At 45.5% G+C, this 25847-nt stretch overlaps 2 protein-coding genes and 1 non-coding gene across 3 annotated transcripts; all 3 read left to right on the top strand.

Moving 5' to 3' along the window:
- The first annotated feature begins 1291 nt into the window (after window positions 1-1291).
- On the top strand, window positions 1292-5520 carry LOC112888092 (putative disease resistance RPP13-like protein 3). Its single transcript, XM_025954441.1, has 2 exons — window positions 1292-2242; window positions 3004-5520. Exons 1-2 carry the CDS (start codon window positions 1416-1418, stop codon window positions 5081-5083), a joined length of 2907 nt encoding a protein of 968 aa, XP_025810226.1. The 5' UTR covers window positions 1292-1415; the 3' UTR covers window positions 5084-5520.
- Window positions 5521-8457: 2937 nt separating this feature from the next.
- Window positions 8458-12697, top strand: LOC112888093 (putative disease resistance RPP13-like protein 2). Its single transcript, XM_025954442.1, has 2 exons — window positions 8458-9412; window positions 10174-12697. Exons 1-2 carry the CDS (start codon window positions 8586-8588, stop codon window positions 12236-12238), a joined length of 2892 nt encoding a protein of 963 aa, XP_025810227.1. The 5' UTR covers window positions 8458-8585; the 3' UTR covers window positions 12239-12697.
- Window positions 12698-23243: 10546 nt separating this feature from the next.
- Window positions 23244-23317, top strand: TRNAE-UUC. Its single transcript has one exon. It is a non-coding gene; the product is annotated as a tRNA-Glu (tRNA).
- Window positions 23318-25847: the final 2530 nt, after the last annotated feature.

Here is a 25847-nt window from a genome sequence, read left to right as displayed (position 1 = left end):
TGCTAAGTTTATACGTAACTATCACATATTATATAGTGACTGTTTAAATAAATGAACTGATATTGATATCCTGTATTGCAGCACAATAATGTAGTAATCCTTCCAGCTAGCACTAATTGATTCTTACCATGACATACACTTTCTAAATAGAGTAAGATGATTTATTTTTAGAATAAGTTTTGAATCGTAGAATAATTTATTTTAGACGGAGAGAGTAATTTAGAGTTGGTTGGTCTTCTTTGCATCATGCAAAGTGCATGACCTACGTTGAATAACACAAGATGCGAGCTAGCTGCACGCGTGGAATATAAAATACTAAATTAGACATGCAAGGGCTTCCTATTTGTATTTTCTTTTATAGAATCTGACATATGAGGAGACGACGGCTCCTCGAGCTTCCAAGGGGTACCGCATGTATAAAATTATTGGACAGCTTTCATGTTAATCCTTTTAATATAATTGACAGCTTCTAATTTTGATCTAATGGGCTTAATGAGCTTTGAAGCTATAATGTTTAACCAGCTTCCACAAGTTATATAGAAGCGCCCCTCACTCACCTTCAGTTCTTCGGAATCGCGCGCCCATTGGCAGCGGCCACATTCCTTCCACAAAAATCAAACCAAAGGCAAAGATGATGAAAAGGAACAAAGCGAGTGCGGCATTGATCAATAATTGGTGAGAAGAATCTCTGCATGTGGACCCCATTGTAGCCAATCGTCTTGTCATAGACCTCAAAACACACTCCAAAGAGAACACCACAATTAATGTCAAATAAATCACGTTTAGTGATGCTGGTTCAGCTGTCTATCACAGCGTGCGATAATAATTTTTTGAAAGAAATCGGTGCTTGTAGCCTATGAGGAGGAGGGGTGAATTAGACAATTCTAAAATCTTAACATTAGTCGGATTGACTATATTATCATACAATCAACAAAATCACAATTATAGCCTAATGGAGCCATGTTTCTTACATATTTTTTTAGCGAGATTGGTAGTTTCATGTATTGATATGTATGTATTCATTGTTCTCTTTAGATTATTTTATCAGAAACTAACGGTAGTGGAAAGACTTTTAGGATGAGCAAACCACAAGACGCACGATAGGCATCCACATGTACCTATCAACTTTGTTTCCTTTTGGACTGGTACCGTGCAGTGGGCACCCTATTCTCCATTATTACGACTTTATGCTAAAGAGAACACTGATCACATGTGAAAAAAGTCATTGGAATAACAAGGAAGAAAGAGATTGCATATGTATCTATCTGTGATTGATGAGAGGAATCTTTCTTTGCTTAGGGTCTCATTTGTTCCAGTCAAGCGCTTGCTTGGCACTTGGCAGACCTCACACTGCACCGCAGAGAAAACTGCACACGGTCACATTGAGAGCAAGCAAAGAGAGGAAAGAGGAGGCCATGGAGGCTGCGGTGGTGAGCGCATCGGGCGGCGCCATGGGCTCCCTGCTTCGAAAGCTTAGTGAGCTGCTCACAGCCGAGTACAAGTTGCTCAAAGAAGCTAAGGGGCAGATCATGTTCCTAAAAGCTGAGCTCGAGAGCATGTATGTCTTCATGAAGAAGATCTCAGATTCAGAGGAGCCTGACGACCAAGACAAGTGCTGGGCCAAGGAGGTTCGCGAGCTGTCCTATGACATCGAGGACAGCATCAGCGAGTTCATGCTCCGCGTGGAACGTGACTCCAGCAAGCCACACGGATTCAAAGGGTTCATCACCAGGAGCACCAAGTTGCTGACAACAATGAACACTAGGCATGAGATTGCAAAAGAGTTTGAAGGCCTTAAGATCCGTGTCAAGGAGGCAAGTGAGCGTCGCACGAGGTACAAGATTGACGACACTGTCCCAAAGCAAAACAACACAACCATCGATCCTCGCTTGTTGGCGCTCCATGCGGAGACGACGAGCCTTGTCGGTGTCAAGGGACCAAGAGACCAGCTGATTCAGTTGATGGATGGAGAGGGTGTGCCTGCGCATCAGCTAAAGGTGCTCTCTATTGTGGGCTTTGGAGGTCTCGGAAAGACTACGCTTGCAAATGAGATTTATCACAAGCTTGAGGAGAAGTTCCAGTCTCCAGCTTTTGTTTCTGTGTCCCAAAAACCAAACATTAGGAAGATTCTGAGAAGCATATTATCTCAAGCTGGATTTGTAGCTCCTAAGGACACCAACATTGAAATGTGGGAAGAGTCTGAATTGATCATTGCACTGAAAAATTTCCTATTGGACAAGAGGTACGCGCGTCTCAAAGTAATTGTGCTCTGAGTGATTTCTGATATGAAACTTTCTTTTTTATTTTGAAGCTATTCTTCTTTAGCACCATAGTATTCTTTAGAACTTTATAATATGAGGTGTCTAGATTTGTTCTCTAGACGTTGGTTTCTTGTGGCTGACTAGTATGTGTTGTATCCTTAAATGTATAATGGATGTTTGTTAGCATTCACATTACTTGGAATCTGCATTCAATGGTTTTGTACTTTATCAGATCTGTTAAAATATTCATTATTAGCATATGAAAAACAGAGAAATCCTTATAAAATACACAAAAGGTTTAAAATTGTTATCAGAACTCTGAATATTGCTTTTCATTTCTATTCTTCAAATTGCACCCCTCCAATTAGCATTTCTTTCTCACCGCAGCCTAATTAAGTATATATGATTCAGTTTTGAGAATTGTTACTTGAAAAACAGAGCAAGGCCCATGAGCCATAGTTCGCTCAATTTTAGCACCAGACAGGTTGTTCTGACATCCCATGCCCCTTCAGTGTAGCCCACAGAAAAAAGCTACTTCATTTTTAAAAAAATAAAGAGATGAAATAGACAGTGGGGAACGATGTTCCTCAATCTTTCACTGAGTGGATGAGAAGAAAGGAGCAGAGTAGGGATAATTGTGTTTTTCTTCTTGTTGTTTTTGATCTTTAGTGATGATATACTTTCATGTCTTCATTTACTCTGTCATGATGGTTGCTACACTCCATATGTATTTACATCGCAGGTACCTCATTGTAATCGATGACATCTGGGATGCTTCTGCATGGGATATTATCAGATGTGCTCTTCCGGAGAACACGAATGGTAGCAGAGTAATAACAACTACCAGAATTGAGGCTGTGGCTAGAGCTTGCTGTAGTAATCACATTGAATGTGTTTACAAAATGAAGGCCCTTAGTGACCAAGACTCAAGAAGCTTATTCCTCAAAAGAATATTTGGTTCAGAGGATATGTGCCCTTCATATTTGAACGAAGTGTCGTCTGAAATTTTGAAAAAATGTGGTGGCTTGCCACTTGCAATTATCACAACATCTAGCCTGTTAGCCAATCAGCCAAACAAGCTTAAAAAGGAGCGGTGGGAGTATGTACGGAAGTCTCTAGGCTCCAACTTTGAAGTGAGCCCAAGCTTGGAAGGCATGAGACAAATATTGAATCTCAGCTACATAAATCTTCCTCATTATTTGAAGACTTGCATGCTATATCTTGGTATTTATCCAGAAGACTACACAATTGACAAGAATGATTTGACTAGGCAATGGGTTGCTGAAGGATTTATATGTAAAGAGCGTGGGATAGATCCAAAGGATATTGCAGAGAGCTATTTTAATGAGCTTATCAATAGAAGTATGATTCTGCCTGTAGATACAGACTATAATGGTGAGGTAATATCTTGCCGGGTACATGATATGATGCTCGATCTTATATTACATAAGTCTAGAGAAGAGAATTTCATAACTATAATCGATGATATGCAAGACATGACAGGACATCAAAACAAGATCCGCCGGATCTCGCTCAACCTGGATGATGCAACAAATGACACTGCTGACACTGCAGCGAGATCTGTCCAGCTATCCCAAATACGTACGCTAGCAAGATTTGGTACCTCCTCGCAGTTGCTCTCTTTTAAACTGTTCAAGCATCTCCGAGTTCTAGGAATTGAAATTTCAGGATGGTCCAAGTCAGATCCATCGCTAGACTTTACTGGGATACGTCACCTGTTTCAGTTAAGATTCTTAAAGATCGTAGCAGAAGGTTGCCATGTGGTGTTACCTAGTAAAATTGGGGATCTTCAGCAACTGGAAACGTTTGACATAGGAAATGGAAAAAATCCATATAAACGAACATGGCTTCCGAAACTACCATCAGATATTTTTAATTTGAGCCGGTTGTTGCATCTGGTTGTTCCTAGTCATGTAATATTACCTGATAGGATTGGTAACATGAAATCTTTGCGTACTCTTGGACGGTTTGATTTGGGCAACTCAATGGACAGCATCAAGGGTCTGAGAGAACTGACCAATCTGACAAACCTTGAAATCAGCTGTTACTACCACTACAGTAAATCTAGAGATGAGACTGCTGCGAAATGTTGGGAAGTTGTGCACGCCCTCGAAAATCTTTGCAACCTCAGACATCTACATATTTATAGTTTTAATGATCTTGTCAGAAGCTGCTTCGATGTATGGCGTTCAGTCCCAGCTTATTTCTTCCATCTGCAAAGCTTCCATGCAAAATGGGTATCGTGGTTCTCGAGGGTTCCAAAGTGGATTGGCCAGCTCCATAGCATCTATGACCTGGATCTCACTGTTCAGGAGGTGTTGGAGGATGATGTTGGAATTCTTTCACAGCTGCCCTCCCTTATCCACCTAGTTTTGCACATCCGTAGAGCTCCTGAAGCTAAGATCATCATTCCTGGAGGAAGTGGATTATTCCCTGTTCTGAAACATTTTAGAATCATCTGTGGCAGGATATCGTACCTGACCTTTGAGGCAGAGACAATGCCCAAGCTCGAAAGGCTCGAGCTATGTTTCAATGCAAAGGGATGGGACAGGTACGGAGCTGTGCCTGCTGGCATCGAGCACCTACCAGGCCTCAAAGAAATCTCTGTAGATATTGGGGGGAGCGGTGCTAACGAATCCAACCGGAGGGCTGCTGAGTCCGCGCTGAGGGACACGGCTGACATGCACCCACGACGTCCTGTAGCCAACATCAAGGTTAACAAAGGTAGAGGGTGGGTATTTGATGAGCCTGAGGAGGAGGAGGAGGAGGGGAACGGTGGGAGTAGCAGCAGCAGCACATGATCAAGGCCAAGTACAAAGTCATGCAGTTTGCCTCCTTTTATGAATCGCCAGCAGCATTACATACTCGTAGCTGGTACCACGACGTTTCAGTTGGATATTTCATTTGACGGCCATTGCTTGGGCTGTGGTTGTGGGCAGGACCATATCATGTCTCTGCTGAAGAAATCTAGACGATACACACATCTGTCGGCCGCCGACCGGCTCCAGTCTTCTCGTTTCATGTACTACTGTCAGCTAGCTGTACTGTTCGTTTGAAAGTTGTCATTATTTTCCGATGCTGCTGGTTCTGAATCAATTTTCAGCATCACAGGCCTGTGGTGTGGAATTGTTGAGTTAGGAATAATGATGGATGCTCAAGTGCTTTCTAGCTTTGATTAGTCGGTTCCATGCAAGCTACTACCTGATGAGGACCGAGTAACAAATTGTTTTGTCTCGAATTGTCTCTATTTCTTTTTCATTCTACTAGTCCTCACGGCGAGATGAACAAAGCTTCACAAATTAGGGATCCAGAATTAAAATCTATTGACGCCACTTTACAAATCACGCGGAGGCCCGGATAAAGGAATTCTCTTTTATCAAAGATAGTCACATCGTTCACGAGGAGATTAATGAAATCAATAATCACCTGACTGATGCGCTGGACCCTACGTTGGCGCAGCACTTGATAAGACGTGTGTGGGTCCGTCACGCACTGCACGAGCTCCTTTTCTTTTATATACCATGTCTTTTTTTTTCAAAATTCAGCACTTAATATATATATATATATATATATATATATATGATAGTATATATATTGGGTACGTGACCATACATAAAATACATGGACATACTTATTTTTATATACTAATAATACTACAGGTATAATGATGATATATTTAAAAAATAAGGATGCTTTTGAAATTTTTCATATGTATCCTTGTGAGTATCTTAGAATCAGTACATAAACATATTTAAAGTGAATTATAAGTATACGGACATACGCACGGTGGTATACTGATGATGAGAGTAGCTACATGCGAGTGTAGAAAAACCTCATCATATATATAGTACTAGTATATAAAAATTAGTATGTTCGCATACTGTATGTATGGTCACATACCCAACGTATATACCATTATAGATATTCTAATATGATCACGTACTTCATGTACATGCTCTTCGTTGGGTCAGATACGTCCTACGTCATGAGATACACATATGGGAGTAGCTACAAATGCGTGTAGAATGAATTTTTCCTATATATATATAGGACGGGTTTTATCTACACTCGCGTGTAGCTACTCTCACCATCAATATACCATCGTGCGTATGTTCACATACTCATTTATTATTTTGAGTATATTTATATATTTATTCTAAGATACTTTAAAGGGATATATACGAAAAATTTCAAAAGCATCCTTATTTTTTAAACATATATTATTATACCTTAATACTAGTATATAAAATTAAGTATGTCTACATACTCGGTCATATACCCAACGTATGTACCATTACAGATGGTCTAGTATGATCATATACACATCGTGCATATCTTTTATTGGGTTAGATACGACGTCCTCCATCATGAGATACATACGTAGGAGTAGCTACAAGCGCGTGTAGAATAGATTTTTCATGTATATATATATATATATATATATATATATATATATATATATTCCTTCTAGCTAAATATTGACCATTACCCTTTTCTTTGTGTATCACAGGGTACAAATGCTGATGCTGGGTCACGGGTGCACACGCACACCTGCAGATGCTGGCCGGGCATGTCTAAGCAAGATTAAAGGTCTAATTAACCTCTACCACTTTTTTACATACTCAATATATGACTCATTAGGGAAATATAAGCACTTTCCGCTGTCAGTTTGGTAAATGTCGATCATTAACTAATTACCCCCAAGCGAGTGTGCGCGGGCGCGCGCGCTGGCTTCTGATCATCTCTGTATATCTACATTCTATATACACCTGTGGTTCGGTTTTTTTTTTAAAAAAACAGAACCGTGACGTACACCGACAATCCTCACGGTGTCATGGTATCTAATCCTTATAAGATGCAGTGGTGTGTACATCTAGGTTCCGAAACTTGCTAAGTTTATACGTAACTATCACATATTATATAGTGACTGTTTAAATAAATGAACTGATATTGATATCCTGTATTGCAGCACAATAATGTAGTAATCCTTCCAGCTAGCACTAATTGATTCTTACCATGACATACACTTTCTAAATAGAGTAAGATGATTTATTTTTAGAATAAGTTTTGAATCGTAGAATAATTTATTTTAGACGGAGAGAGTAATTTAGAGTTGGTTGGTCTTCTTTGCATCATGCAAAGTGCATGACCTACGTTGAATAACACAAGATGCGAGCTAGCTGCACGCGTGGAATATAAAATACTAAATTAGACATGCAAGGGCTTCCTATTTGTATTTTCTTTTATAGAATCTGACATATGAGGAGACGATGGCTCCTCGAGCTTCCAAGGGGTACCGCATGTATAAAATTATTGGACAGCTTTCATGTTAATCCTTTTAATATAATTGACAGCTTCTAATTTTGATCTAATGGGCTTAATGAGCTTTGAAGCTATAATGTTTAACCAGCTTCCACAAGTTATATAGAAGCGCCCCTCACTCACCTTCAGTTCTTCGGAATCGCGCGCCCATTGGCAGCGGCCACATTCCTTCCACAAAAATCAAACCAAAGGCAAAGATGATGAAAAGGAACAAAGCGAGTGCGGCATTGATCAATAATTGGTGAGAAGAATCTCTGCATGTGGACCCCATTGTAGCCAATCGTCTTGTCATAGACCTCAAAACACACTCCAAAGAGAACACCACAATTAATGTCAAATAAATCACGTTTAGTGATGCTGGTTCAGCTGTCTATCACAGCGTGCGATAATAATTTTTTGAAAGAAATCGGTGCTTGTAGCCTATGAGGAGGAGGGGTGAATTAGACAATTCTAAAATCTTAACATTAGTCGGATTGACTATATTATCATACAATCAACAAAATCACAATTATAGCCTAATGGAGCCATGTTTCTTACATATTTTTTTAGCGAGATTGGTAGTTTCATGTATTGATATGTATGTATTCATTGTTCTCTTTAGATTATTTTATCAGAAACTAACGGTAGTGGAAAGACTTTTAGGATGAGCAAACCACAAGACGCACGATAGGCATCCACATGTACCTATCAACTTTGTTTCCTTTTGGACTGGTACCGTGCAGTGGGCACCCTATTCTCCATTATTACGACTTTATGCTAAAGAGAACACTGATCACATGTGAAAAAAGTCATTGGAATAACAAGGAAGAAAGAGATTGCATATGTATCTATCTGTGATTGATGAGAGGAATCTTTCTTTGCTTAGGGTCTCATTTGTTCCAGTCAAGCGCTTGCTTGGCACTTGGCAGACCTCACACTGCACCGCAGAGAAAACTGCACACGGTCACATTGAGAGCAAGCAAAGAGAGGAAAGAGGAGGCCATGGAGGCTGCGGTGGTGAGCGCATCGGGCGGCGCCATGGGCTCCCTGCTTCGAAAGCTTAGTGAGCTGCTCACAGCCGAGTACAAGTTGCTCAAAGAAGCTAAGGGGCAGATCATGTTCCTAAAAGCTGAGCTCGAGAGCATGTATGTCTTCATGAAGAAGATCTCAGATTCAGAGGAGCCTGACGACCAAGACAAGTGCTGGGCCAAGGAGGTTCGCGAGCTGTCCTATGACATCGAGGACAGCATCAGCGAGTTCATGCTCCGCGTGGAACGTGACTCCAGCAAGCCACACGGATTCAAAGGGTTCATCACCAGGAGCACCAAGTTGCTGACAACAATGAACACTAGGCATGAGATTGCAAAAGAGTTTGAAGGCCTTAAGATCCGTGTCAAGGAGGCAAGTGAGCGTCGCACGAGGTACAAGATTGACGACACTGTCCCAAAGCAAAACAACACAACCATCGATCCTCGCTTGTTGGCGCTCCATGCGGAGACGACGAGCCTTGTCGGTGTCAAGGGACCAAGAGACCAGCTGATTCAGTTGATGGATGGAGAGGGTGTGCCTGCGCATCAGCTAAAGGTGCTCTCTATTGTGGGCTTTGGAGGTCTCGGAAAGACTACGCTTGCAAATGAGATTTATCACAAGCTTGAGGAGAAGTTCCAGTCTCCAGCTTTTGTTTCTGTGTCCCAAAAACCAAACATTAGGAAGATTCTGAGAAGCATATTATCTCAAGCTGGATTTGTAGCTCCTAAGGACACCAACATTGAAATGTGGGAAGAGTCTGAATTGATCATTGCACTGAAAAATTTCCTATTGGACAAGAGGTACGCGCGTCTCAAAGTAATTGTGCTCTGAGTGATTTCTGATATGAAACTTTCTTTTTTATTTTGAAGCTATTCTTCTTTAGCACCATAGTATTCTTTAGAACTTTATAATATGAGGTGTCTAGATTTGTTCTCTAGACGTTGGTTTCTTGTGGCTGACTAGTATGTGTTGTATCCTTAAATGTATAATGGATGTTTGTTAGCATTCACATTACTTGGAATCTGCATTCAATGGTTTTGTACTTTATCAGATCTGTTAAAATATTCATTATTAGCATATGAAAAACAGAGAAATCCTTATAAAATACACAAAAGGTTTAAAATTGTTATCAGAACTCTGAATATTGCTTTTCATTTCTATTCTTCAAATTGCACCCCTCCAATTAGCATTTCTTTCTCACCGCAGCCTAATTAAGTATATATGATTCAGTTTTGAGAATTGTTACTTGAAAAACAGAGCAAGGCCCATGAGCCATAGTTCGCTCAATTTTAGCACCAGACAGGTTGTTCTGACATCCCATGCCCCTTCAGTGTAGCCCACAGAAAAAAGCTACTTCATTTTTAAAAAAATAAAGAGATGAAATAGACAGTGGGGAACGATGTTCCTCAATCTTTCACTGAGTGGATGAGAAGAAAGGAGCAGAGTAGGGATAATTGTGTTTTTCTTCTTGTTGTTTTTGATCTTTAGTGATGATATACTTTCATGTCTTCATTTACTCTGTCATGATGGTTGCTACACTCCATATGTATTTACATCGCAGGTACCTCATTGTAATCGATGACATCTGGGATGCTTCTGCATGGGATATTATCAGATGTGCTCTTCCGGAGAACACGAATGGTAGCAGAGTAATAACAACTACCAGAATTGAGGCTGTGGCTAGAGCTTGCTGTAGTAATCACATTGAATGTGTTTACAAAATGAAGGCCCTTAGTGACCAAGACTCAAGAAGCTTATTCCTCAAAAGAATATTTGGTTCAGAGGATATGTGCCCTTCATATTTGAACGAAGTGTCGTCTGAAATTTTGAAAAAATGTGGTGGCTTGCCACTTGCAATTATCACAACATCTAGCCTGTTAGCCAATCAGCCAAACAAGCTTAAAAAGGAGCGGTGGGAGTATGTACGGAAGTCTCTAGGCTCCAACTTTGAAGTGAGCCCAAGCTTGGAAGGCATGAGACAAATATTGAATCTCAGCTACATAAATCTTCCTCATTATTTGAAGACTTGCATGCTATATCTTGGTATTTATCCAGAAGACTACACAATTGACAAGAATGATTTGACTAGGCAATGGGTTGCTGAAGGATTTATATGTAAAGAGCGTGGGATAGATCCAAAGGATATTGCAGAGAGCTATTTTAATGAGCTTATCAATAGAAGTATGATTCTGCCTGTAGATACAGACTATAATGGTGAGGTAATATCTTGCCGGGTACATGATATGATGCTCGATCTTATATTACATAAGTCTAGAGAAGAGAATTTCATAACTATAATCGATGATATGCAAGACATGACAGGACATCAAAACAAGATCCGCCGGATCTCGCTCAACCTGGATGATGCAACAAATGACACTGCTGACACTGCAGCGAGATCTGTCCAGCTATCCCAAATACGTACGCTAGCAAGATTTGGTACCTCCTCGCAGTTGCTCTCTTTTAAACTGTTCAAGCATCTCCGAGTTCTAGGAATTGAAATTTCAGGATGGTCCAATCCATCGCTAGACTTTACTGGGATACGTCACCTGTTTCAGTTAAGATTCTTAAAGATCGTAGCAGAAGGTTGCCATGTGGTGTTACCTAGTAAAATTGGGGATCTTCAGCAACTGGAAACATTTGACATAAGAACTGGAATAGCGCCACGGATTACAAAACTACCATCAGATATTTTTAATTTGAGCCGGTTGTTGCATCTGGCTATTCCTGGTTATGTAATATTGCCTGATAGGATTGGTAATATGAAATCTTTGCGTACTCTAGGCCAGTTTGATTTGGGCAACTCATTGGACAGTATCAAGGGTCTGAGAGAACTGACAAATCTGACAAATCTTGAAATCAGCTGTGGCTACGAATACAAAAAATCTGGAGATGAGACTGCTGCGAGATGTTGGCAAGTTGTGCACGCCTTTGAAAACCTTTGCAACCTCAGACATCTACATATTTGTAGTAATAATGTTTTTTTCAGAAGCTGCTTCGATGTATGGCGTTCAGTCCCAGCTTATTTCTTCCATCTGCAAAGCTTCCATGCAAAGTGGCTATCGTGGTTCTCGAGGGTTCCAAAGTGGATTAGCCAGCTCCATAGCATCTATGACCTGTATCTCACTGTTCAGGAGGTGTTGGAGGATGATGTTGGAATTCTTTCACAGCTGCCCTCCCTTATCCACCTAGTTTTGCACATCCATAGAGCTCCTGAAGCTAAGATCATCATTCCTGGAGGAAGTGGATTATTCCCTGTTCTGAAGCATTTTAGAGTCGCCTGTGGCAGGATATCGTACCTGACCTTTGAGGCAGAGACAATGCCCCAGCTCGAAAGGCTCGAGCTATGTTTCAATGCAAAGGGATGGGACAGGTACGGAGCTGTGCCTGCTGGCATCGAGCACCTACCAGGCCTCAAAGAAATCTCTGTAGTTATGGGGGGGAGAGGTGCTAAGGAATCCAACCAAAGGGCTGCTGAGTCCGCGCTGAGGGACACGGCTGACATGCACCCACGACACCCTGTAGCCAACATCAAGGTTAGCAAAGGTTTTGAGTGGTTTTCTGATGAGCCTGAGGAGGAGGAGGAGGAGGAGGGGAACGGTGGGAGTAGCAGCAGCAGCACATGATCAAGGCCAAGTACAAAGTCATGCAGTTTGCCTCCTTTTATGAATCGCCAGCAGCATTACATACTCGTAGCTGGTACCACGACGTTTCAGTTGGATATTTCATTTGACGGCCATTGCTTGGGCTGTGGTTGTGGGCAGGACCATATCATGTCTCTGCTGAAGAAATCTAGACGATACACACATCTGTCGGCCGCCGACCGGCTCCAGTCTTCTCGTTTCATGTACTACTGTCAGCTAGCTGTACTGTTCGTTTGAAAGTTGTCATTATTTTTCGATGCAGCTGGTTCTGAATCAATTTTCAGCATCACAGGCCTGTGGTGTGGAATTGTTGAGTTAGGAATAATGATGGATGCTCAAGTGCTTTCTAGCTTGTCCAACAAAACTTGAAGCTACTATCATGTATGAGTTTTTTTTTTAAAAAAAGAAAACATCATGTATGACAGGTGACAGAGCTTCACATTCAGTGTTGTCACAATTTGTATCTGAACTGTAGCATAGTTTCAGATTCAGGTAGAATGATTTCAGGTTTTACATTCATGATAGCCCCTGTACTTGACTAGAGGTTAGACCACAACCTCTCTTGGCCACTGGCACATTCCGTTGACCAATGAAATGATTCTGCTAACTTCTTTCCGCATAAGTCGCAGTGAAACAGAAGAAACAGTGAAACTGGGATTGATTTCTAGAATGATCTAGTGCTTACTTTTGTGTGAATCATTATGTTGGTAGTGAGGTAGTAGAAGAATAATTTCGGGATCCATACATACTACGCGCAATGTGTTTCTTCTCCTGCCTTCCTGCTGCAATGATGTTTGCCAGCATATATTGGAAATCTTCAGGAGGTGGCTGTGGCACTGCGCCGGCCGTGGACGCGGCCACCACAGTGTCAATGGCTCTCCTGGAAGCGCAGCGCGGCGGCGAACCGCATGAGCGCGCCGGCCGGGTGGACGGTGTTTCATTTACCGTCCGGGCCGTCGGGCCATGTCGGCCGTTGGATGCGGAGGGTGCGGCCGCGATCCGCCGACCTGAGGAGCATCCAGGAGGGAGGGACGCCGTCTGGGCCGGATTCTGCCGTTCGTTTGCTGAGGCCCATAGCAGCGATTGCTCATTTCATTTTCCTTTTTGATAAGGATTGCTCATCTCATTTCATTTTAAATTTGAACGCGACATGAGAGGTGAGAGCTCCGGCTCATCGCCGGCGACTGGCTCGCCGGACGGCGACATGGCTATCCAGCTCCTGAAATCACAAAAGCTTTGATTAGTCGGTTCCATGCAAGCTACTACCTGATGAGGACCGAGTAACAAATTGTTTTGTCTCGAATTGTCCTCACGGCGAGATGAACAAAGCTTCACAAATTAGGGATCCAGAATCAAAATCACGCGGAGGCCCGGATAAAGGAATTCTCTTTTATCAAAGATAGTCACATCGTTCACGAGGAGATTAATGAAATCAATAATCACCTGACTGATGCGCTGGACCCTACGTTGGCGCAGCACTTGATAAGACGTGTGTGGGTCCGTCACGCACTGCACGAGCTCCTTTTCTTTTATATACCATGTCTTTTTTTTTTTTTCAAAATTCAGCACTTTATATATATATATATATATGAGATAGTATATATATTGGGTATGTAACCATACATAAAATACATGGACATACTTATTTTTATATACTAATAATAGTAAAGGTATAATGATGATATATTTATAAAATAAGGATGCTTTTGAAATTTTTCATATGTATCCTTGTGAGTATCTTAGAATCAGTATATAAACATACTTAAAGTGAATTATAAGTATACGGACATACGCACGGTGGTATACTGATGATGAGAGTAGCTACATGCGAGTGTAGAAAAAACTCATCATATATATAGTACCAGTATATAAAAATTAGTATGTTCGCATACTGTATGTATGGTCACATACCCAACGTATATACCATTATAGATATTCTAGTATGATCACATACTTCATGTACATGCTTGTCGGAGGAAATCTCCAGTCAGGTGGCGAAAAGCACCCACCTTATCCTAGTTAAGGATGGGTTTGGAGGAGACTTAGGAGCGCTTGATCGATGAGCAGATGAATGCAGGAAAGACACAAGGATTTAGAGTGGTTCGGGCCGCCAGAGCGTAATACCCTACGTCCACTTTGATGTTATATTGATTGTGTGAGCTTGGATGCCCCTTAGCTTGTGTTCGTGTGAACCTATCTGAACCCCCTTCTAACGGGTGCACTCTCCCTTTTATAGTCCAAGGGAGTGCTTGCACTGTGCGGGGCCCCGACAGGTGGGCCCGGCCAACAGGAGCCTGTTCTATGAGAGATATGGAGATCTTCATCTCCAGCTCCTCTCTGTAGTCTTCTCTATCGAGAAGTTGATGTGCGTATCTACAGCCAGGATATGGCCGTGTGCAGCCTTGCCTGCACAGTAACCGCTGTCAGTGTTACCCAACAGTGAAGTCGTGTTGCCACTGTTTGGTGAGAATCTGTCAGGCGAAGGAGCAGCGCTGACCCGCTGCGCCGTTGCCTCCGCGTGCACTGTGGAAGCGCACGCCTCGGCTCTCCTGTTACAGGCCATCATCACGCCCGCGCGCGGCGCCGTGATGGGACTGTACGCCGCTTGCGCACAGTATACGGTGACACGACGCGCCGCCTTGGAAACAGGCGGGCTTACCGTGGTATCAGCCTACCTGCCCCGTGTGTCAGTGGCAGGCCATACTTTTTGACTTGGGCGCGCCCGGCCCAACTACCGCATTAAATGCTGGTAGGTGGGCTGGGGACCCGCGAAGGGCCTCCTGCCACGGGCAGGCAGCAGGGCCAGCCCCGCTCCCACCGCGGGGGCGGCACGTCGCGGCACCGGACCCCTTCCCTGGGGGAGGGGGGGTCCGGGCTCCTGAAGCTGGTCGGAGCGGTCAGGCTTGCGGAGGGCCGGCCTTCACACGTGGCGGCCCCGGACCTCCCTGAGGAGTCCGGGTCCGCGGTGGCCACCTGAAAGCCTCCCTGCCTTCATGGGCACGTGGAGGTCCCAGACCTCTAAGAGCACGGGGAAGATCCGGAGACCATGACCCCAGCTGTCAGGCCCGGGCCATAGGCCACGTCACCCAGAAGACGAGGGGGAGATTACGGATGGTGAGACGCTAAGTGTCTGGACACCCTAGCAGGAGGTACCCCTGTCCGTATATACCGACAATACTGTTCGTTGGGTCAGATACGTACTACGTCATGAAATACATATATGGGAGTAGCTACAAGTGCGTGTAGAATGAATTTTTTTCTATATATATAGGACGGGTTTTATCTATACTCGCGTGTAGCTACTCTCACCATCAATATACCATCGTGCGTATGTTCACATACTCATTTATTATTTTGAGTATATTTATATATTTATTCTAAGATACTTCAAAGGGATATATACGAAAAATTTCAAAAGCATCCCTACTTTTTAAACATATATTATTATACCTTAGTACTAGTATATAAAATTAAGTGTGTCGACATACTCTATGTATGGTCACATACCCAATAGATGGTCTAGTATGATCATATACACCTCGTACATATCTTTCATTGGGTTAGATACATCCTACATCATGAGATGCATACGTAGGAGTAGCTACAAACACGTGTAAAATAAATTTTATATATATATATATATATATATATTTCTTCTGTAGCTAAATATTGACCATTACCCTTTTCTTTGTGTATCACAGGGTACAAATGCTGATGCTGGGTCACGGATGCATACGCACACCTGCAGATGCTGGCCGTGCATGTCTAAGCAAGATTAAAGGTCTAATTAACCTCTACCACTTTTTTACATACTCAATATATGACTCATTAGGGAAATATAAGCACTTTCCGCTGTCAGTTTGGTAAATGTCGATCATTAACTAATTACCCCCAAGCGAGTGTGCGCGGGCGCGCGCGCCGGCTTCTGATCATCTCTGTATATCTACATTCTATATACACCTGTGGTTCGGTTTTTTTTTAAAAAAAACAGAACCGTGACGTACACCGACAATCCTCACGGTGTCATGGTATCTAATCCTTATAAGATGCAGTGGTGTGTACATCTAGGTTCCGAAACTTGCTAAGTTTATACGTAACTATCACATATTATTATATAGTGACTGTTTAAATAAATGAACTGATATTGATATCCTATATTGCAAATACAGCATAATAATGTAGTAATCCTTCCAGCTGGCACTAATTGATTCTCACCATGACATGCACTTTCTAAATAGGGCAAGATGATTTATTTTTTGAATAAATTTTAAATCCTAGAATAATTTATTTTTGGACGGTGGGAGTAATTTGGAGTTAGTTGGTCTTCTTTGCATCATGCAAAGTGCATGACCTACGTTGAATAACACAAGATGCGAGCTAGCTGCACGCGTGGAATATAAAATACTAAATTAGACATGCAAGGGCTTCCTATTTGTATTTTCTTTTATAGGATCTGACATATGAGGAGACGACGGCTCCTCGAGCTTCCAAGGGGTACCGCATGTATAAAATTATTGGACAGCTTTCAAGTTAATCCTTTTAATATAATCAGCTTTTCTATAATTTTTTTCCTATCTTTTATTGAAATAATTTTTTTTGGAAACGCATGTTTTCTTTCCCTCCCCGGTTGGGAAGCCTCACACAATAGTTTTACAAGTTTACAATAGCTACACAGATGCATCAAACAAGCTGATCGACCACAAGTTTTACAAGAGTTTAACGACGAAGTTAATAAGCAATGCAAAATATTTTTACAAGAGTTCAACGGACAAATTCACAGAGTTTACAAACAGTTCTCAAAACCACTTGTCGGAGGAAATCTCCAGCCGGGTGGCGAATGCACCCGTCTAATCCTAGTTAAGGAAGGGTTTGGAGGAGACCTAGGAGCGCTTGATCGAAGGGTGGATGAACACATGAAAGACACAAGAATTTTTGAGTGGTTCGGGCCGCCGGAGCGTAACACCCTACGTCCACTCGGGAGTTGTATTGTCTGCGTAAGCCTAAGATTGTCCTTCAGCTTTTTATGTAAGGTTGGACCTTGTGTTCTAATGGGTGCACACTCCCTTTTATAGTCCAAGGGAGGTGCTTACACTGAGCGGGCCCCGACAGGTGGGCCCGGCCAACAGGAGCTTGTTCTATGAGAGATATGGAGATCTTCATCTCCAGCTCCTCTCTGCAGTCCTCTCGATCGGGGAGTTGATGTGCGTATCTACAGCCAGGATATGGTCGTGTGCAGCCTTGCCTGCACAGTGACTGCTGTCAGTGTTACCCTACAGTGAAGCCGTGCTGCCACTGTTGGGTCAGAACCTTCTGTCAGGCGAAAAAGCAGCGCTGACCCAACGCGCCGTTGCCTCCGCGCGCACTGTTGCAGTGCACGCCTCGGCTCACCTGTTGCAGGCCATCATCACCCACCGCGCGGCACCGTGATGGGACTACACGCCGTCTGCCTGCGCGCGGAGCACAGTGACGCGCCGCCTTCAGATTAGGTGGGCTTACCGTGGTGTCAGCCAACCTGCCTGTGTGTCAGTAGCAGGCCATACTTTTGACTTGGGTGTACCCAGCCCACCTACCCGCATTTAATGCGGCAGTTGGGCTGGAGTCCCGCGAAGGGACTTCGGCCACGGGCACGTGGCAGGGCCAGCCCTGCCCCTACCGCAGAGGCGGCACGTGGCGGCACCGGATCCCTTCCCGGGGGAGGGGGGTCTGGGCCCCCGAGGCCGGACGAAGCGGTGAGGCCCGTGGAGGTCTGGCCCCCACACGTGGTGGCCCCGGACCTCCCTGGGGAGTTTGGGTCCGTGGGGGCCACCCAAGAGCACCCCTGCTCTCATGGGCACGTGGGGGCTCCAGCCGAGGTCCTGCATATGACTTAGGATCGACGCTTAGTAGACGTCCCCACGAGGTCCCGGACTTACCGGTGAGGATCTTCTGAGTTGCGTAGCGAGTCAGAGCACCAGGACCGAGGTTCGGGGATTAAAGGGGTCCCGGCCCCCGGGTCCATGGTTCGAGGTACAACGGTACTCGCTCTAGGGGGGCAGGGCGTGTAGACTTAGGGTACGGAACCAGGCTAAGCGGTTACACAACCCTGGACCCCAGCAAAGAACGAGCACGTCTCCCTGAAGCCAGTTCCCAGATGTCCGGTTCTTTTTCTCCTGCGAAACAGAGGTCCTGGGGCAGAGACGCGGCATAGCAACTCAAGAAAGGCCTCGGGCATGTCACAGACGTGAAAGACCGCGTGGGGGTTAGTGTAGCGAAAAGCAAACAAAAAATAGAATCGCATAAACCTCAAGGACATACTGAGAACAAATCTTTCCTTAATGAATTGGTACAGAAGAATTGTGCGATGTACGCCAGGGGCCGGGTTTACGAGGGCGGACCTCCACTGTCCTGGTCCGCACAGTGATGCTACCAATTACAAAGGAAAATTTTCCTCTCAACTAGGCCCTAGGGATAGAACTTACGGAGGTGCTCAATGTTCCATGGATTGGGTAGTTGCAAGCCTTTCTCCGTAGCCAAATGAACAGACTCGGGTCGGCACACCTTTGTCACCTTGAAGGGCCCTTCCCAGCTGGGGGAGAGTTTGTGCAGCCCCTCTCGGTTCAGAATTCGCCTTAGGACCAGGTCCCCAACCCAGAGCTCCCTACTATGCACGAACCATTGATAATAGCGCCGGAGCGCTTGGTTGTACCGTGCGTTTCGGACTGCTGCTCGCCATCTTCGCTCGTCGACGAGGTCCACGTCTTGGTGACGCTGCTGTTCCTGCAAGTCCTCATCAAAAGCTTGGACTCGTAGAGAGCCCATGGTGATCTCTGGGGGAAGGCATGCTTCGGCCCCGTAGACTAGGAAGAAAGGGGTTTCCCCAGTTGCCCGGTTAGGTGTGGTCTGGTTCCCCCATAGCACGCTCGGAAGCTGATCAACCCATTTTGCGCCATTGTGGTCTTGGGCTTCGACCAAGCACAAACCAAACCTAAATCCCCTACCTGGCGCGCCAAATATCGGAGGAAATCTCCAGCCGGGCGGCGGAATGCACCCGCCTAAGGAAAGGTTTGGAGGAGACCTAGGAGCGCTTGATCGAAGGGTGGATGAATACAGGAAAGACACAAGGTTTTTGAGTGGTTCGGGCCGCCGGAGCGTAACACCCTACGTCCACTCGGGAGTTGTATTGTCTGGACCTTGTGTTCTAACAGGTGCACACTCCCTTTTATAGTCCAAGGGAGGTGCTTACACTGAGCGGGACCCCGACAGGTGGGCCCGGCCAACAGGAGCTTGTTCTATGAGAGATATGGAGATCTTCATCTCCAGCTCCTCTCTGCAGTCCTCTCGATCGGGGAGTTGATGTGCGTATCTACAGCCAGGATATGGTCGTGTGCAGCCTTGCCTGCACAGTGACTGTTGTCAGTGTTACCCTACAGTGAAGCCGTGCTGCCACTGTTGGGTCAGAACCTTCTGTCAGGCGAAAAAGCAGCGCTGACCCGACGCGCCGTTGCCTCCGCGGGCACTGTTGCAGTGCACGCCTCGGCTCACCTGTTGCAGGCCATCATCACCCACGCGCGCGGCGCCGTGATGGGACTACACGCCGTTTGCCTGCGCGTGGAGCACAGTGACGCGCCGCCTTCAGATTAGGCGGGCTTACCGTGGTGTCAGCCTACCTGCCTGTGTATCAGTGGCAGGCCATACTTTTGACTTGGGTGTACCCAGCCCACCTACCCGCAGTTAATACGGTAGTTGGGCTGGAGTCCCGCGAAGGGCCTTCGGCCACGGGCACGTAGCAGGGCCAGCCCCGCCCCTGCCGTAGAGGTGGCACGTGGCGGCACCGGACCCCTTCCCGGGGGAGGGGGATCCGGGCCCCCGAGGCTGGACGGAGCGGTGAGGCCCATGGAGATCTGGCCCCCACACGTGGCGGCCCCGGACCTCCCTGGGTAGTCCGGGTCCGTGGGGGCCACCCGAGAGCACCCCTGCTCTCATGGGCACGTGGGGGCTCTGGACCTATAAGAGCACAGGGGAGGTCCGGAGACTATGATCCCAGCTGTCAGGCTCGGACCGTATGCCACGTCACCCAGAGGACGAGGAGGAGGTTACGGATAACCTTACACCCGTCCTAATGGCCACCCTGTCAGAAGACTCACTGACGGGTTATCGCACTCACCTGTGAGGCGACAGCGAGGCGCTATGGGTCTAGACACGCTAACAGAAGGTACCCCTATTCGTATGTACCGACACCACTGGTTAAAACAAGTTCACAACAAAGGATCATTTGACTGATTTCGAGAACCATCACCAAGTTGGCCAATTAGACTGATTTGGAGAAATATGAGGATCATTTGAGCCCGCCGATTGATTCTGCACAAAGTAGAAGAGATTACATGTGTGAGATAAGAAAAATGACGATCATACATGACTAAAACTTATCCATACTCACAGGAGTAGAAAACGGATCAGGAGGTGGAGGTCGAGGTCGAGGTGTATAAAACAATGAAGCTGGCGGAGCAACACCCGTTGCGGCGCTAAGGCTGTCCATATAAGCAAGAATCTCCCTCATCCTCTGCTGCTCGGCCAGTCGCTCGGCCTCACGCTCGGCCCTCATGCTCACCTCCAAATTTACACATAGCCTCCTCTCTTCTTATAGCTGGTCCTGCAAAATTTCATGAAGCTTCCCATGGATCCAGCATGTGGGTTCGTCGGTTCGTGTCAAAGAGAGTACGCATGGACAATCGATTTACATACATGTCATCAGGTGCATGCAGGAGGGTGTTGCCGTGTTGCCATGATTCATGAATCCTGTTCCATCCTCTCGTCTGCCGCCGTGCTTCCGGTCGGTGCCATGCGTATAATACTAGCTAGTAGCCTCTACTCTCAACTCTGCCATCATCTTCCAGCGCGCGCCGCCTCACGGTTCTCCCACCGCATGCGTCATGCTGCCTCCCAGCAGTGTGAATCCATCAGAGTACCAAGCCGCGACCATTCTCTCCTCGGTGCATCCCATTTCCATTCGATCCAACAACAGCTTTGGATCGAGTTGCATTTGTTGGTTCGATCTTGTGTTTCTCTCCCCCTGCCCCGATTGTTTCTGAATCAGTTATTTTCGATCAGTAGATGGGAAAATGAGAAGGGAAACCTTGTTGGTCAATTGGATTTCTCCAACATTTATATACAGACATGTGATTTTATCGAGACGTGTTAGGTTAGATATTAATTAAGTACCGTTAATAAGTAGTGAAGTGTAGCTGCTGTGTGCTGTACGGACATATCTACATACTGTGACCATCGTCGTGTAGTTATAGAGTATATAAAGGGAGTACATTTTGTTGAAATTTTTGTTTCCCAGGTAAATTAGTTCAGATAGGATGGTATTTTTTTATTGGGAATCTCGGGCATGTTGTTCAGTCCCTTTCAGTTTAGTCTGAATCAGAGGGTTTCTTTTCTGAACTTCTTGTATTTCCGTTCTGATAATGGAAATGGGGTAAAGAAAAAAAAAGATGGTAGTTTTTATTTATTTGTATAATCCAAGCAGGCACATTAAATTACAACATGATTTCCTCTAATTAAAATTATAGTAATTTTCCTACAAGACATATCGAGACACGCATCTTAATTACCCTATTCATGTTCTTAACATCCTTTCTGCACTTGCTGCACTAGTCCATGCAGGTGGGGTGGAATTCCCATGTCGTCCATTGAACTGTTAGCTCGATTTGCATGTTGCCTGTTGCGGGGACACCCGCACAACAATACACAAGATGTTTCAGTATATATCGGAACATTTTCCCAGATGCCAGCCATGCTCTTCTCAGAATGTATTTGGACGCGATCACCATTTCTGGACGAGCAACAAGCCAACAACTGAACCAGCTCTCTCTTGCTTAATTGGTGGCTTCTCTGTTTCGTGACTAATATAAATCACCGGGTAGTGGATGCAGATAGCCCATGTGGTGGGGTGGAATTCCCATGTCGTCGTCCACTGAGCGGTGCTTCTCCATCGCTAGCCTCAGCTCGATTTGTATGTTGCCCGTTGCAAGGGACACAGTAGCAACAAGAATGCACAAGATGATCAAAGATTTGTCAGAACATTTTCCCAGATGCCAGCCATTCTCAGAATGTATTTGCACTCGATCATCATTTCTGGACGAGTAACAAGCCAGTGGCCTCTCTGTTTCGTGACTAATATCACTGGCTAGCTACTAGTGGATGCAGATAGTTGCAGTATGGAGTGGTGTATACTGGGAAAAGCTGGAGTAGTATGGTAGTGCTGTGTATATAGGAAAAGCTGGAGGGTCCAAAAAAGACAAAAAAATTAACACAGTGCTACTACAAAAACTGATTTTAATTTTGGAAGTACAGCAATAAAACACGGAGATGTTTGCAGCACGAGTAAAGCATGAAGTACTGTGTACTGCGCTGTGTTCCAAATGGCGAAAGATGAGACGGGAGGTGGCGAGAATGGACCCGCTGAATACAGCATGTCTCAGCTTGTGTTCTGCACAACTTGGTCAGAAGAGAGCTGGAGCTGTCTCGGTGTGTTTCTTGCAGTTGTTAATTTCCAGGCAGCATCTTTGACACCACAACCCCATTATGAGTTGTTTCATCTTTGAATCCCTCTAATAAGTCTAGCAATCAGAAGTAAAATGTGTACATGTGTTCCTTTATTAAACAGATACCAGCAGTGGCGGAACGTGAGTCAATTGGAAGCAGGGGCCAATTAGTGTTAATTGAGCTAACATATTGATGTACAACTGCGCTGGTATAGCCTATCTTGAAGAAGATTTCTTGGCCAAGGGGAGCCGGTACCCCGTTTCGCCTCTACATAGGTCCGCCGGCGGATACCAGGCCAGTTGACATTCACAGACGAACCTTACTCGCACAAAGCAACAAAGTGTTCAAAAGCAAGGTTCAAGCCAGATCTGAACGGTCAGCTTCCAAAGCCATGAAACCATGAGCTGTCAGGTTGAGAGCAAGAGTAATTAATGATTAATCTCGCGTAACAGTCGTAACATCCATTGTCGTCTAGTCCGGTTAGGATACCTGGCTTTCACCCAGGCGACCCGGGTTCAAATCCCGGCAATGGAACTATATTTTTGAAATAGACATGTTAATATTTGTTCTTATAATTTTTGAGCGAGGCTGTTACTGTGTTAACCTCTATCTGGTTCAACAATTTATACAAATTTAATGTTTTCTTACAGCTGGTTCAACAATCAGATTTCTCCTAACTCGATTTTCCATAGGCTTATTTAAGATTTTATGAGAATCAGATATGAATGGCTGGAGGGAGAATCAAGTACGTTGTTTTTAAGGCTCAAGAATCAAATACGTATGTATAGTTTGGTTTGCTCTCCCATCACATCTTACCACCATAACCATATAACACTACGTGAAAACATGTATATTGGTAACGGGCATAGATGACCTTTGGTAACGGGCAAAGCGCCGTTACCGATCTAGCGTTACAAATGAGCGAACAAAGGTAACGGGCAATTGCCCGTTACTGATAACACGTATTTGTAACGGGCATCTAACAAAGACCGTTACCACATGTAGTTACCGGTCACCTTAAATAGCTGTTTCTCTGGGCCCACTGGGACCTTTGGTAACGGGCACAGACACGCAGCCCATTACAGAAACCAAAGAAACGTAACGGTCTTCAATGAACTGCTTCAGCCTCCTCGCTAATTCAGAAGTTGTGTACACTCCTTGAAACTCAACATCCCGCACCATTTGATCAACATTGTGCACACGTTGCAACACCTCACCATCATCGAAGCCCGTAACTTCTTGACCAGTCATATCATCAGGCCTCATCACAAAGGGTGGGAATGGTTCATTTTCCTCAAAAACTCCACCTTCATCAAGGGCTTCGTCATGGCATCGCGCTGCCTCTTTATTAAGGCCTTGAGCATGGTGTCGCGCTTCACCTTCATTTAGGCATCCTGCTTCGACTTCATTAAGGCCTTCCTCACCATGTTTGTTCCAACACGTGTAATTTTTTGTGAAACCACGTGTGATCAAATGATGAAAAATGTTGTCCCATTGTCCGAACTTCTTCTGGTTGAGACAATCTATACAGGGGCAATACATTGCCTGAATACCACGGTTTCTCATATCCGCCTCTTCTTGACCTAGAAAACCATTGACCCCGGTTATGAAATTGTCCCAATCTCGGGGCTGTCTGTACATCCAAGCCCGACCAGCAGCCGTCATCTACAAGTTCAATGAACAAAGGCAATTTCCATACATCAAATGAGCATAATTCATCACCAAAACCGATGAGTAAGAGGATTATGACAGCAAAGTTCAATAAAAGGGGGCAATTTCCACCTTGAGAAGGACTGTCTACGAGGCGAGCGCGCCCGAGGAGGAGGCGGCGTCGCGGCCGTGGCCGCGGCGACGGAGTGGAAGAAGGGCTGCTGCTTTGGAGGACGGCGATGGCATGGAGGACACCGCGGTCGACGTCCGCCGGCACCTTCGGTGACACCGGCGCGGAGGCAGCAGCAACAGGACACGTCCAGCAGCAGCACCGCCGCGCTCCAGCTTGACGGCAGTGGAGGAGAGCGCGGCCGAGGAGGCGCCGGTCGCGGCGACGGCGCGGGAGGACGCCCGCCAGCTGCTGCGCCAGTGACTTCGGTAATGGGCATCAACGGACACAAGTAACACCGCTCTATCGGTAACGGACATCAAATCGTCATCGGTAACGCGCGTTACTACAAGCGACAGTTAGGTACTGTCGGAGGAAATCTCTAGCGGGTGGCGGAAAGCACCCGCCTAATCCTAGTTAAGGATGGGTTTGGAGGAGACTTAGGAGCGCTAGATCGGTGGCCAGATGGACGCAAGAAAGACGCGAGGATTTAGAGTGGTTCGGGCCGCCGGAGCGTAATACCCTACGTCCACTTTGGTGTTGTATTGACTGTGTAAGCCTGGATAGAACTTAGCCTAGACTTGTGTTCGTGTGTATGGACCTTTGTGTATCTGAAAAAACCTCTCCTCTAATGAGTACACTCTCCCTTTTATAGTCCAAGAGGAGTGCTTACACTGTGCGGGGCCCCGACAGGTGGGCCCGGCCAACAGGAGCCTGCTCTATGTGATATGGAGATCTCCATCTCCAGCTCCTCGTTGTAGCCTTCACGGTTGGGAAGATAATGTGCGTATCCACAACCTGGATACGGTCGTGTGCTGCCTTGCAGGCACAGTGACCGCTGTCAGTGTTACCCAACAGTGGAGCTGTGCTGCCACTGTTGGGTGCGATTCTGACAGGCGAGGGGGCAGTGCTGACCCGCCGCGCCGTTGCCTCCGCGCGCACTGTAGCAGCGCACGCCTCGGCTCTCTTGTTACAGCCCATCATTACGCCGCGCGCGCGGCGCCATGACGGGACTGCACGCTGCTGGCGCACAGTACACGGTGACACGACACGCCGCCTTGGAAACAGGCAAGCTTACCGTGGTGTCAGCCTACCTGCCCCGTGTGTTAGTGGCAGGCCACGCTTTTTGACTTGGGCGCGTCCGGCCCAGCTACCGCATTAAATGCTGGTAGGTGGGCTGGAGACCCGCGAGGGGCCTCTTGCCACGGGCACGTGGCAGGGCCAGGCCCACTCCCACCGTGGGGG

This window comes from Panicum hallii, chromosome 3, assembly GCF_002211085.1.
Source record: "Panicum hallii strain FIL2 chromosome 3, PHallii_v3.1, whole genome shotgun sequence".
NCBI classification, from domain to species: domain Eukaryota; kingdom Viridiplantae; phylum Streptophyta; class Magnoliopsida; order Poales; family Poaceae; genus Panicum; species Panicum hallii.
Note: the sequence above shows the minus strand (reverse complement) of the source record. Positions and strands in the feature narration are given on the sequence as shown.

Excerpts from the sequence above, each read along its gene's own strand:
- LOC112888092 (XM_025954441.1), top strand. The coding sequence starts at position 1,416 with ATGGAGGCTGCGGTGGTGAGCGCATCGGGCGGCGCCATGGGCTCCCTG. Across the intron at positions 2,243-3,003 it reads AATTTCCTATTGGACAAGAG|GTACCTCATTGTAATCGATG; the intron begins GTACGCGCGTCT and ends TTTACATCGCAG.
- LOC112888093 (XM_025954442.1), top strand. The coding sequence starts at position 8,586 with ATGGAGGCTGCGGTGGTGAGCGCATCGGGCGGCGCCATGGGCTCCCTG. Across the intron at positions 9,413-10,173 it reads AATTTCCTATTGGACAAGAG|GTACCTCATTGTAATCGATG; the intron begins GTACGCGCGTCT and ends TTTACATCGCAG.